General features: G+C 44.3%; 1 protein-coding gene across 3 annotated transcripts in view; it reads right to left on the bottom strand.

Moving 5' to 3' along the window:
• LOC142584853 (neprilysin-1-like) overlaps positions 1–13486 on the bottom strand; it is a 103781-nt gene that overhangs the window by 22043 nt on the left and 68252 nt on the right. For all 3 annotated transcript variants that reach the window (XM_075695158.1, XM_075695156.1, XM_075695157.1), the window contains exons 2-3: positions 12100–12196; positions 11832–11960 (exon numbers count right to left, since the gene is read on the bottom strand). In XM_075695158.1, coding sequence (XP_075551273.1) covers positions 11832–11849 — 18 coding nt within the window. In that variant the 5' untranslated portion in view covers positions 11850–11960; positions 12100–12196. The remainder of the gene's footprint in view (positions 1–11831; positions 11961–12099; positions 12197–13486) is intronic.

Here is a 13486-nt window from a genome sequence, read left to right as displayed (position 1 = left end):
TGCCTGATTGAAATTCTTTAAATGTGAGTGCAAAGATTATGCGAGCCCAAAGCACAAGTTAGAATTTATGGGAATTGGGTGAATAAATGCTTCACACTTAACGTCCTTACGCGCAATCGTGTTTCTTTCTAGCTAGGGCGGAACATATATTCCAAAGTGTCTAATACTAACTTAATTATTACGCATTAACAATAAAAGAATTGTTACATATTTTGAAATATATGAAAGTAAAGACACACTTCGTAACGACCGACTGTTAAAGTGTGGCTACCGTTCCCTGTCTGTTATACAACATATACTGCAAATTATCAGAAATGAAACAACGACAAATGTTTTCGAGCAATGCGAAAACAAATTGGGTAGAGCATACTTGCCAACTCTCCTATTGGTACGGGAGTCTCCCGAATTCCTCTGAGCCTTCTCGATTGTATGGGCACAGTCATGAACTTACCGAATAACGACCCCAAGCCCACGGCAAAATAAGGGAGAAAGAAACGCGTGATCCAGTACTGTGACGTCGTAACTGTCATTATGCGCCAGTAGCTAGTCCAAGTCAGATTTAAATTCAAGCCATTTGTGTTTAAACAGCGTAGACCGAACTCTGTTCTATTCAGATCGAGACATGCTTTAAGGAGTGCCCATGAGGCAGACTAATAGCCATTGCATATGGTTTAGTTACCGTAAAGCAGCTTCGCCACATATCAGTCCTGTAGTGCAGTGACGCATACGAAGAGTGGAAAGGAGCCACTTTAACGGGACATTAGTACGTGTTCCTTAATTATACACGCGCGCATGGACAGTCTCCGGTCACACCACAATCGCCGAGACGTATAACAACTGTAATAATTATCATCATCGCCAACCTATTTTTGTGTCCCCTGCAGGATGAAGGCGATCTCCAATTACCCTGTCTTGCGGTAGCTGAGTCCAACTATCACCTTCAAGTTTACTGATTTCGTAACCCCACCTAATTTTCGGCCATCCACGACTGCGCTTGCCTTTCCTTGGCACTCATTCTGTAACGTTAATTGTCCACCAGTTATCTACCTTTGGTATTACATGGGCTGCTCAGCAAATTTTCTTTTCTCTTTATGTAAACTAGAATATTGGCTATCTCCATTTGCTCCCTGATCCACACCGCTCTCTTCCTGCCTCTTAACGTTACGTCTAACATTTTTCGTTCTATCGCTCTTTTCACAGCCCTTGTTCTCGAGATTCTGTGTTAACGTCCCAGTTTCTTCCCATATGTTAGTGCCAGTACAAGGCAATTATTATACACTTTTCAACAACAGTGGTAAGCTTCGAGTCAAGGTTTGTTGACGCCTGCCGTATGCACTCCAACCCATTTTTATTCTTCTATAAAGTGTCTTCTCATGATCAGCGTCCCTGTGAGCAATCGACCTAGATGAACGTGCTTCTGCATAGACTCTAGAGGTTGACTGGCGGTCATGACATTTTGTTCCCGAGCCAGACTATTCAACATTACGTTTGGTTTTTGCATATTAATCTTCAACCCCACTCTTACACTTTATCTGTTAAGGTCCTCAATCGTTTGTTGCAATACGTCCACAGTGTTCCTGAACAGGACAATGTCTTCTGTAAGCCGAAGGTTGTTGAGACATTGGCCGTTGATCCTTATCTCAGCCTTATAGCTTGAATACTTCTAAGCATGCAGTGAATAACAATGTAGCAATTGTGTCTCTCTGCCTGGTCGCTTTCTTCGTACGTAGTTTTCTACTCTTGTGGAGAACCAAGGTAGCTGTGGACTCGTTGTAGATATTTCGCAAGATATTCACGTATGCCTCCTCTACTCCTTGATTACTCAATGCCTCTATGTCTGCTGGTATATTTACTGAATCAAATCCATGTTAACAACCAATGAAAGCCATATAGAGAGATTGATTGTGCTCTGCAGATTGCTAAGTTATCTTATTGAGGACACTAACGGGATCCATTGTAGAATATTCCTTCCTGAAGCCAGCCTGTTCTCTTGGCTGATTGAAGTGGTGTTGCCCTGATCCTATTAGAAGTTATTGGCTAATATTTTATACAATACTGCCAGCGAGCTAATGAGCCTATCTTTGTTCAATTTCCTAACGCCTCCCTTCTTATGAATTAATTTAATTCTTGCTTTCTTCCAGCTCTCTGGTACACTTGAAGTCGTGAGGCATTGAGTATAAAATGCCGCAGCTTTTCAAGCATAATATTTGCTACATCTTCGGTTGAATCGACTGTTACACCTCCTTCTTTTGCAACTTTCCCCCGGATCATGTCTTGCAAGGCTCTTCTAACTTCATCGCTAGTCATATAAGGAGCTTCTGTATCCTGTTCATCACTACTTCCAATGAAGATAGCGTGGCTGCTCTAAGTACTGCACAGGTTAGTACAGAATTCCTCCGCTGCTTTTGCTTAATCATCGAAATTGCTGATGACATTGCCCTGCTTATCTTTCCCTGCACACATCTTACCCTGTCCTATGCCAAGTTTTCTTCTTACTGATTTCATGCAGCGGCCATTTTACTGCTTACTCAATCGTTTCGACATTATAATTGCCTACCTCATCATTACACTCAGAATAACTGCACTGGACGCCCTTCAGAACTGTTTCTGACGTCATTGTGGTCCAGGAAAAAAAGTGGAGCTTTTTTTTGTCAGCGTCACCTGCCCTATGACTGAGGTGAATAGTGTTACTGCATTTCACTAAAACGTACTCATAGATGCAACAAACAGCTGAAGAACTGATAATCTCCCATAACTGCCACATAATACAAACATCTGTGACGCAGTCTGCACATATCCCATAGCACCTTTGTCACTCTCCCCGCATTAGAGTTATTTCGCCAGCAATCGGCTGCAAACGCTTCATACTGAAAAACACCCATAATCTCCTTACCATGACAACATGGTAAATAAATGTGACCATACCAATTTGTATGGGAACACACAATTTTTTATGTTCCGACCCGTATGACATAGGGATACGGAAACATGCGAGAATGTTTGGTATTTGTTTTTGTTTTTTTAACAGGCTTGGTGATCCTGTTTCTTTCTGTCACGCTTTGTCGCGGTCCATTTCTGACTAACATTGCATAAACATTTTCGCTCAAAAGCACGTATTTATAAAGCTATCTAAAGTCAACGGCGTAACACCTTTCCGTCCCTTTGAACCCCTCTACTCATATAAACACTTCGTGCAACGAAGAGTTACAATGGGCCGGATGTCCGCTGCCTTTCAGATATGACCCTCCGATGAACCTAGCAGCAGCGGGCTTTGGCCCTATCAAAACAGAAGGCTGCTCCTATGCTGTCGTCCCGCTGCGCGTTTCAGAGTCCGTACTTTTGTTGTTCTCTTATTTTTTAATGATGAGCCACTTGAATCACAGGCGCGAGCACACAGACAACTCTAAGATGAACCCCCACCGGCAAAGTCAATGACACGATCCGGGCTCGCGATTTGTCTACACAGCCCGATAACGGAGCCGTCGCTTGATGCGTTTCTTCACTGCCTTTAGCGGTTTTGTAAGGGTACTGTCGATATTTTCGAGTACCTTTGGTTTAAGTAAAGGTCCGCGACCTCTGAACACCGGAAAAAAGGGCGTCACACTTTAGTAGCCTCCTGGGAAACGAAACCAATGCTGGTTATACGAAAGCTACCATGTTAAATTATTTACTGCGCTCTGAAATTTGCCACCGTTTTTTTTTGTATAGTTTAGATTTCCGTGACCTTCATCATCATCAGCCTGGTTACGCCCACTGCAGGGCAAAGGCCTCTCCCATACTTCTCCAACAACCCCGGTCATGTACTAATTGTGGCCATGTCGTCCCTGCAAACTTCTTAATCTCATCCGCCCACCTAACTTTCTGCCGCCCCCGGCTACGCTTCCCTTCCCTTGGAATCCAGTCAGTAACCCTTAATGACCATCGGTTATCTTCCCTCCTCATTACATGTCCTGCCCATGCCCCCATTTCTTTTTCTTGATTTCAACTAAGATGTCATTAACTCCCGTTTGCTCCCTCACCCAATCTGCTCTTTTCTTATCCCTTAACGTTACACCTATCATTCTTCTTTCCATAGGTCGTTGCGTCGTCCTCAATTTGAGTAGAACCCTTTTCGTAAGCCTCCAGGTTTCTGCCCCGTAGGTGAGTACGGGTAAGACACAGCTATTATACACTTTTCTCTTGAGGAATAATGACAACCTGCTATTCATGATCTGAAAATGCCTGCCAAACGCCCCCAGCCCATTCTTATTCTTCTGATTATTTCCGTCTCATGATCCGGATCCGCCGTCACTACGTGCCCTAAGTAGATGTACTCCCTTACCACTTCCAGTGCCTCGCTACCTATTGTAAATTGCTGTTCTCTTCCGAGACTGTTAAACATTACTTTAGTTTTCTGCAAATTAATTTTTAGACCCACTCTTCTGCTTTGCCTCTCCAGGTCAGTCAACATGCATTGCAATCGGTCCCCTGAGTTACTAAGCAAGGCAATATCATCAGCGAATCGCAAGTTACTAAGGTATTCTTCATTAACTTTCATCCCCAATTCTTCCCAATCCAGGTCTCTGAATACCTCCTGTAAACACGCTGTGAATAGCATTGGAGAGACCGTATCTCCCTGCCTGACGCCTTTCTTTATTGGGATTTTGTTGCTTTCTTTATGCAGGACTACAGTGGCTGTGGAGCCGCTATAGATATCTTTTAGTATTTTTACATACGGCTCGTCTACACCCCGGTTCCGTAATGCCTCCATGACTGCTGAGGTTTCGACAGAATCAAACGCTTTCTCGTAATCAATGAAAGCTATATATAAGGGTTGGTTATATTCTGCACATTTCTCTATCACCTGATTGATAGTGTGAATATGGTCTATTGTTGAGTAGCCTTTACGGAATCCTTCCTGGTCCTTTGCTTGACAGAAGTCTAAGGTGTTCCTGATTCTATTTGCCATTACCTTAGTAAATACTTTGTAGGCAACTGACAGTAAGCTGATCGGTCTATAATTTTTCAAGTCTTTGGCGTCCCCTTTCTTATGGATTAGGATTATGTTAGCGTTCTTCCAAGATTCCGGTACGCTCGAGTTCATGAGGCATTGCGTATACAGGGTGGCCAGTTTCTCTAGAACACTCTGTCCACCATCCTTCAACAAATCTGCTGTTACCTGATCCTCCCCAGCTGCCTTCCCCCTTTGCATATCTCCCAAGGCTTTCGTTACTTCTTGCGACGTTACCTGTGGGATTTCGAATTCCTCTAGACTATTTTCTATTCCATTATCGTCGTGGGTGCCACTGGTACTGTATAAATCTTTATAGAACTCCTCAGCCACTTGAACTATCTCATCCATATTAGTAATGATATTGCCGGCTTTGATCTCTTAACGCATACATCTGATTCTTGCCAATTCCTAATTTCTTCACTGCTTTTAGGCGTCCCCTGTTCCTGAGAGCATCTTCAACTCTATCCATATTATACTTCCTTATGTCATCTGTCTTACGCTTGCTGATTAACTTCGAAAGTTCTGCCAGTTCTATTCTAGCTGTAGGGTTAGAGGCTTTCATACATTGGCGTTTCTTGATCAGATCTTTTGTCTCCTGCGATAGCTTACTGGTATCCTGTCTAATGGAGTTACCACCGACTTCTATTGCACATTCCTTAATGATGCCCACAAGATTGTCGTTCATTGCTTCAAAACTAAGGTCCTCTTCCTGAGTTAAAACCGAATACCTGTTCTGTAGCTTGATCTGGAATTCCTCTATTTTTCCTCTTACCACTAACTCATTGATCGGCTTCATATGTACCAGTTTCTTCCATTCCCTCCTCAGATCTAGGCTAATTCAAGTTCTTACCATCCTATGGTCACTGCAGCGCACCTTGCTGAGCACGTCCACATCTTGTAAGATGCCAGGATTAGCGCAGAGTATGAAGTCTATTTCATTTCTAGTCTCGCCGTTCGGGCTCATCCACGTCCACTTTCGGCTATCCCGCTTGTGGAAGAAGGTATTCATTATCCGCATATTATTCTGTTCCGCAAACTCTACTAATAACTCTCCCCTGCTATTCCTAGTGCCTATGCCATATTCCCCCACTGCCTTCTCTCCAGCCTGCTTCTTGCCTACCTTGGCATTAAAGTCGCCCATTAGTATAGTGTATTTTGTTTTCACTCTACCCATCGCCGATTCCACGTCTTCATAGAAGCTTTCGACTTCGTGGTCATCATGACTGGATGTAGGGGCCTAGACCTGTACAACCTTCATTTTGTACCTCTTATTAAGTTTCACAACAAGACCTGCCACCCTCTCGTTAATGCTATAGAATTCCTGTATGTTACCAGCTATATTTTTAACAATCAGGAATCCGACTCCTAGTTCTCGTCTCTCCGCTAAGCCCCGGTAGCACAGGACGTGCCCGCTTTTTAGCACTGTATATGCTTCTTTCGGCCTCCTAACTTCACTGAGCCCTATTATATACCATTTACTGCGCTCTAATTCCTCCAATAGCACTGCTAGGCTCGCCTCACTAGATAACGTTCTAGCGTTAAACGTTGCCAGGTTCATGTTCCAATGGCGGACTGTCCGGCCTGTCTTTCATTTAAGGTAAATGAAATCGTTCTCAGTACCCTTTCAGCAGCTGTCTCGTTCGCCCGCCAGCTTAAGATACTGAAGTGCAAGAAGTTTGCGAGAATTCCCACGAGAGAATATTGCACTCTCTCCCCACCCCAACTACCAAAAATTATTCATCTCATTATAGCTTTTTCTTTCATTTTTTTCTGAAAAGCGGCCTTCTCTTTGCCTAGCACAGTTTCACGTTTTTCGGTCGGTATCTTATCGGGCAATCTTGTGGACATCTTTACAAACGTTATAAGCTGACAGAATGTTAGTTCAAGCAAACCGGCTGCATTAGCAGCTTAGTAGTGATTTTTCACCAACATAGTCGCACCAGTGAGAGCATTGTTGTCTGCATAACCAATAAATCATGCACAAGACCTGCACGTATACTGCATGATTGTATGTATGTCTAAAGCAGAAACTTCTTAATAGAGCAGCGCATCATATTCAACGGCTTCCTTGAACTACTTATGCTTCCCGTATTTGGCCTACCGCGTACTTGGGTCGCTGGGTATGTGCCCATTATTGACGAACACCCCATAATTGCTCTCGGTTACTGCGGCACGAGAGGTATAGAAGCTTGCATGTACTTATGCACGTGTCATACTTCATGCATACACTTGTCATCATCACTCATCCCTCACAAAAAAAAAAATCCAAAAACACATTTGCCCTCGTGAGACCGCTGCAGAGGTGTTCACACTGCGCATTTGGGCATAGGTTCTGAACTGTGTCGTGCATAAACCTAAACGTTGCATGACATAAAATGTTTTACCCATTCTGGTTTCATGAACAAACATCGCATGTTATTAGCCGTTACATTAGATGAAAATAATGAGAGAGAGAGAGAGAGAACTCGTTAATGAAAGACAGATATTTCAACCGGCGTATAGATCGCTGGCATGCTGCTCTGCGTGGGAAAGGGAATTGGGGAGAGAAAAACAGAATGAGAGTGGCGCAAAGAAAAAAATAGTAATTAATAATAACAATGTGCAATAAAATGAGAATTTCTGGCATCGCATTAGCTGTATAGCATTAACTTGCATTACAACATACACACTCAGTAAGCATAATTTGTTGTTGTTGTTGTTGTTGTTGTTGTTGTTGTTGTTGTTGTTGTTGTTGTTGTTGTTGTTGTTGTTGTTGTTGTTGTTGTTGTTGTTGTTGTTGTTGTTGTTGTTGTTGTTGTTGTTGTTGTTGTTGTTGTTGTTGTTGTTGTTGGTCGCGGCTATAATTAGGTCCCCTGTGGACGATGCTGAATGCCGCTGCTTCAGCTGCAGTTGCTTCAACATGCAGGTAGTATATTTGTGAAAGAACGGCAACCGGAAACTACGAAAAATTCGCTGATTAACTCCTCAACTTGTGGGACGTGCAATTCTTGTGTTTACGTTAATCGCAGCTAGGACTGCGTTTATTGCTTAAAGTCCAGAGAAGAACAGCTTAGCATTATCCGTCCGCAACCTTCAATGGGCCCGAACAGTAGCTTTTAAAATGTTGTCTCACCGGAAATCCTACCGTATGGAGGGAAGAAGCAGCATGCGGCATCAATGTCAATGTAATATTCTCTCTGCACACATTTCGGGGAGGCATATTTGGGAACTAGTGCTGCACTCAAGGGTCCGGGTATGTGGAAAATCTATGAGTGCATACCCACTGAAATTGAAGACTTGTAGCTTGTGACCAAAGTCAATTAGCTGAATATTTGATTATTTAAAAAAAAAGACCTCGAAATACTACCACCTGAGCGGGTGGAATCAGGCTATATGCTGTAGCGGGATTTTTCTAAAATCCGCGCTTATGACATTTTTAACTCCAGAAAAGTATATGTACAGGTAATGCAAAGACGTCTACCTCACTAAGCAAACACATGTCTAGAAAGATATGCGAGGTGCGTGATAAACCGTTCTGTGGCATCTCGATGTAAAGCAAGACGCGAGCTGGTACGAATACAATTAGGGATGCAGAATAATCACATGGCAACAGAAACAACCCAGATTCATCGGCGTGAAACGCTGCTAAGTAGCGGAACTTATAATTCAAGCGTTCAGTTGAGTCTGGACCGACCCACAGCCTAAAAAAAAGAAACCGGCGTGCATATGGCGATTACGAGAGCACCCATCATGCCGTACTTAGAACGGTCGTAGCCGACCCCACGATAACGACAACGAATACAGCGACAAGCACGATAACGACTGCAGGAAGAAGTTTCGCATCCGATAAGTGTGGTTCCTTAAGTTACGTTTCTGTATGTGACAGCACTATCGGCGAGTACGTGCACACGTCTTTCTCTTTTTTTTTTTTTTTGTAGCTTTGAGTCCGCAAATCTGGGTCGCATTTTGGAGGATGATGTGACGAGCACGTGAACACACAGGCAGTACCTCAATCAACTACAACAGGTATCGGGAAACATCGCCGCCCATTGTTCGAGCTGCAAACGTGCGCCATTCTAAGGAGACAAATCTAATGCAGCGAAATCTAATGGCAAGAGCATCAGGAAAATGCGAGACATGTGTCGCATTTCGAAAAGAACGCTTGTGCATTATTGCTAACAGATATTGAACTGGAATTTAGTGCCTCTACACCATCGCTTAGATAGTTATATAAAGCCAAGAGGAAATTTAAGTTCGTGCGCGAGCCATTTAAAATGGACCATATAGCGTGTACACAATTCCTTTCTTAAGCTTTCTACAAACACGTGGAAGTGAGCAAAATCTTCCATGTTATATTTGCTTGAATTGGCGCGCAATAGATTCTTTTTTCATAATTAATTATTTATTAAACCTATATAGCCAATCATGCGATTAAATTTATTTTGTCCTGAATATGTGCTTCTTCGAATTACCCCCTTGACGAATTATAATTGCGGTACGTCTCGCAGGAATTTCTTTTTGTTCTCTCTTGTCTAAAAAACAAATTATTTGTATGTTTTTGTCGACGCGAACCAAATACACACTGACAAGAATATCGATAACTTGGGCTTGTGTGCCTTACAAGTCCTGTACTAGTGTTTGTCTTCCAATTACAAATCGAGAAAGCATAAGTGGCTGCGTAGCAAATTGAGTATTTGGCGTTCGTGTGTACCATCTTTGCAGGGCCATTCACCATACTTGTGTAACCGCCTGCTGTAGGTCTGCTTTTCGCGAATCAGAACTAAACTGAAAAAAGTTCAAACATCCCCCAAAATGCCGACAAATGAAATTGACAGTTATACACGATGGATTATGAATTGAATTTCTGTAGGTCACTGCCACAGTTTTCGGCCTGAGGCTGAACACGTACATTTAGATGCTGGCGTATGCCGCGCGGAAATTTGTTTGCATAAAAAAACATGAGTCACTATACCAGGCGATGTCCAGAAAACAAAACCGAGGAGTGAGCAATACGCTTCGCTCATGCCGCAGCCCGGTGACGTAATGAGGCACAATGATAAGAGTCATGAGAGTGAACACACAATACACAACCGAATATCACTTCCCAAACGTACGATCTCAGGAATGGGACAATGACAATCGCAAACGTCAAGGCCGTGAATTCGACTCTAAATACACATAGAACAACAGTGTAGAGATAAAAAAAAACTACGTATGTTTGCATGGCGGGCAGCGTGGCGAACCGAGATGGGAACTGCGGGAAATGAAACGATCAGCATAGCTCACGTTACGGACTAGGCAGCATACAGTTAGCACTGAACTAATTGGAGTATCCCGCTGAGGCAAACTAGATGAGTAATACGGCCATTCACAATCTGAGTGCAAGCTCATTCTCTCAAAATTGCGTAAGAGATACCATTTCACACCGGAATTTCCTGCAATTCCACGAGTCCATCTCAGGCACTGAGTGAGCGCAAACAATGCACTCTACTTCGTAGGCATTGAGGTGGATGCTTATCGCGCTCTCCGCAGCCACGCTAGCGACGATTTCAGGCCCATTGCGCAAACGTCCAACATGATAGTGGCTTCACCTCGCCGTATTCGACGGCGCCTTATATGGATGTCGACAGATTACCGATATTTTTTTTTTATCCTGATAATGTGCACTGACTCGACTGGCGCACACAAACAATGAAAATAAAGGGATTCTTCAAGTATTGTAAGAGACCAGCTTTGGGCCCTGTTCGGTTCTCAGCAACCAGTCCACGTCAATTTTTTACTGAAACATCTATAAAGTAGTTAAACATAATAAAGACGTTTTCAAACGAAACTCTAATTAGTAGTCACTATAAACTGTCGCCAGCATCATGATGGTACACTGATACGTGGTACATTGATATTCGTGTCACTGCAAATACTGCAGGACTATGTACAGATTCCAGTACTATTTGCGTTATCCATCTGAACGACCCAACCATGCATGACGCCAACAATGGAAATCAATGAACTTCGCTGCTTTTCGCGTTAGAACACGACTCACGATCACTCGCGACATTTGGGTGATGAAACCTATTACTGAGCCCCATGCAGATGTGAAACACGCACGTCTCTATACGTCAGACAGTGATCTTCACAAATTAAAAAAAATCAGCAGTGATTTCCATAAAAAAAGCAATAACAGTGCCACATAAACCACGGTGACAAACAAAAGTCACCCACAAAAGGGGTTACTACTCACTCGCATAGAGTTGTAAGCCACGGCTGATCCTGTGGCGTAAGTTTCTCTCGTCTCCTCGTGTTTAAGTCGCCCCGTTTCGGCTTAAGCCGAACGAGCTTAAGCCGAACGATAAAAGCGGCAACAAAGGTGCAGCATAGAGTCGTACGCACTCGGAGTGTCCAACATAAGCCATTAATGCGCCCCCTCTGCGTTTACGCGCCTCGGAGCTTCTATTTTCAAGTTTTCGAACCAAACAGTCCTAGCGGCGACTCTCGTCTCCCAATTTCTGTTTTGCCAACAGCGACTCGATCCTCACTGCACCCTCGGTCCCGAGCCTCTGAAGAAACACCTGCCCTCTAAATATTTGTGTATGGCGGAGAACAGACGACTAACCTCGCCCCTCACTTCACTTTCTACCGTCGTCGTAGCGTGTCTACAGCGGGCTGCAAGACGAAAAAAAAACGCGGGCGTGTTTCACGAGGATTATGACTTAGGCTGGTGGGCACGGCACGTCTGGAAACAAAACGAGCGCAGTTCTAAAACACAGGACATAATAAAGAGACACACACACACACACAGCGCTCTTCGTGTTATGCTCGGATATAATCCCTCCGCTTGAAGACGCGGCATACAAGCACTCACCTGTTTGTTTGTCGCCATGGCCGGATATCGTAGGCGACCTCTGTGACGCCGCGTAAATCAGACGGCGACGGTAATCCAGCCGCTCTCCAGCGCTGGGCGCGAACTGGGCTCATCTGGGCGAACGGTCACCTGCCGCATCGTAAAAAAATATAAGTCAAACAAAAGATGTCCGCGTAGAGGTGCGACAGATACGTACGGAGTGCACGTATGCCTGCAGTGTGAAGAAGCGACGGGAACGTCAGCCTCCCATTCTGTCCTTATCTCTTACCTTCGCAACGGCTCGCTGATTAGATAACGCGACCGGCGTAGCACCTCCTGCGCAGGCTACAGTCGGGCCCCCTTCCTCAGTGGTCTCCCGCGTCACACTGCGATACAGAGGACAAAGAAACTGTTATTGAACCGTTGCCGTTGCGCTTTAGCACCTGTTTGTTTCGTGTTGAAACATAGCGCTTCTTATTTAAAAGATAGCATATGCATCATTTTTGTAATTCTATATCACATTTAACCCAGCATAATAACCCTTACATAGTTGTATTAACTGATGGGAATATATGGAATTAGCATACAAGCAGTTTTTTCTTTTTCAAATAAACATAAGCCTACATGGACACATGTATCATGGTGGACTACAACGATCTGTATATACGAAAGTATAGAAGAGGTATTCGTCGTTGGCTGGATTCACTTGTCCTTTACCACGCTTTCTGTCATATTTACGCCTTACTAAATATAAGGAAGCCTTCATTATTCACATGAAGGCACCGGTGGAACTAGCTTTAAAGCGCAGCTCTTAGGTGCCTGCTCCTGCATTTCGCGTGGGCGTTGTCCCTCGGCGTAACCGAGCGAACGAGCATAGCGAAGGATGAAAGAGCGAACGCGGAGCGCCGCGCGGGATGAAAGACGACTATAGGGAAGAAAGCGCGATGACGAAAGCGGATAAGGATGCTGCAGCGGAATCACGAGGCAGAAAGCCGCGGACGAGGGTATGGCGAAAGCGTGAGAAGAAACGCGTAGTGCCATGCAAAACGGGCTCTGCGGAGACGACCGCTACAAGATAGCGCCAGAATAGCGCGCCGTCGTCTCTTCACCGATGGCATGCGGCGAGCGCGTCGACCGATGCCAAATACGGAAACAAAGCACTGCATGAGCGGAGGTCTGTCTGCGGCGGCTGCTGTGACTCGCGCCCACGCGTCACCCAGACGCTGCATCTCGCGATCTCCCGATTAGCGAAGGCAGTCGCGCCACACTTCGATCCGTTTGCAATGTGCCGCACGAGACAGATTGTCCATGCCAGCTAATGTATCGCGAAATGAAAACACGTGCACAGCTGCACTCAAATTTCGCATTAGGGAGTATCGTAATCGTTGGTGAATTTTTTCGTCATTTAGTCGGCAGTCTGGCACTCTGGCTTTTGGAGCGGAACAGGAATGTAAAAAACCTAGTATGCTGGTTTCTCGTCCTTCCTTGTTCGGCTTCGCGTGCCGAATTCCTTGCACTCTAGCACCTTTTCATGTTCATTGATTGAGATCAAATAAACACGTGGTTTTAAGTTTAGCCATGACATAAGACTGTGTCAAATTTTATGTGATTATGTCTTGCCGTTATTGTGAGATACGCTAGCGAAAAGAAAAATGTAAGAGACGGACAACAACAGC

Source organism: Dermacentor variabilis, chromosome 6, assembly GCF_050947875.1.
Source record: "Dermacentor variabilis isolate Ectoservices chromosome 6, ASM5094787v1, whole genome shotgun sequence".
Classification (NCBI taxonomy): Eukaryota; Metazoa; Arthropoda; class Arachnida; order Ixodida; family Ixodidae; genus Dermacentor; species Dermacentor variabilis.
This window is presented reverse-complemented; position numbering and strand designations above follow the sequence as displayed.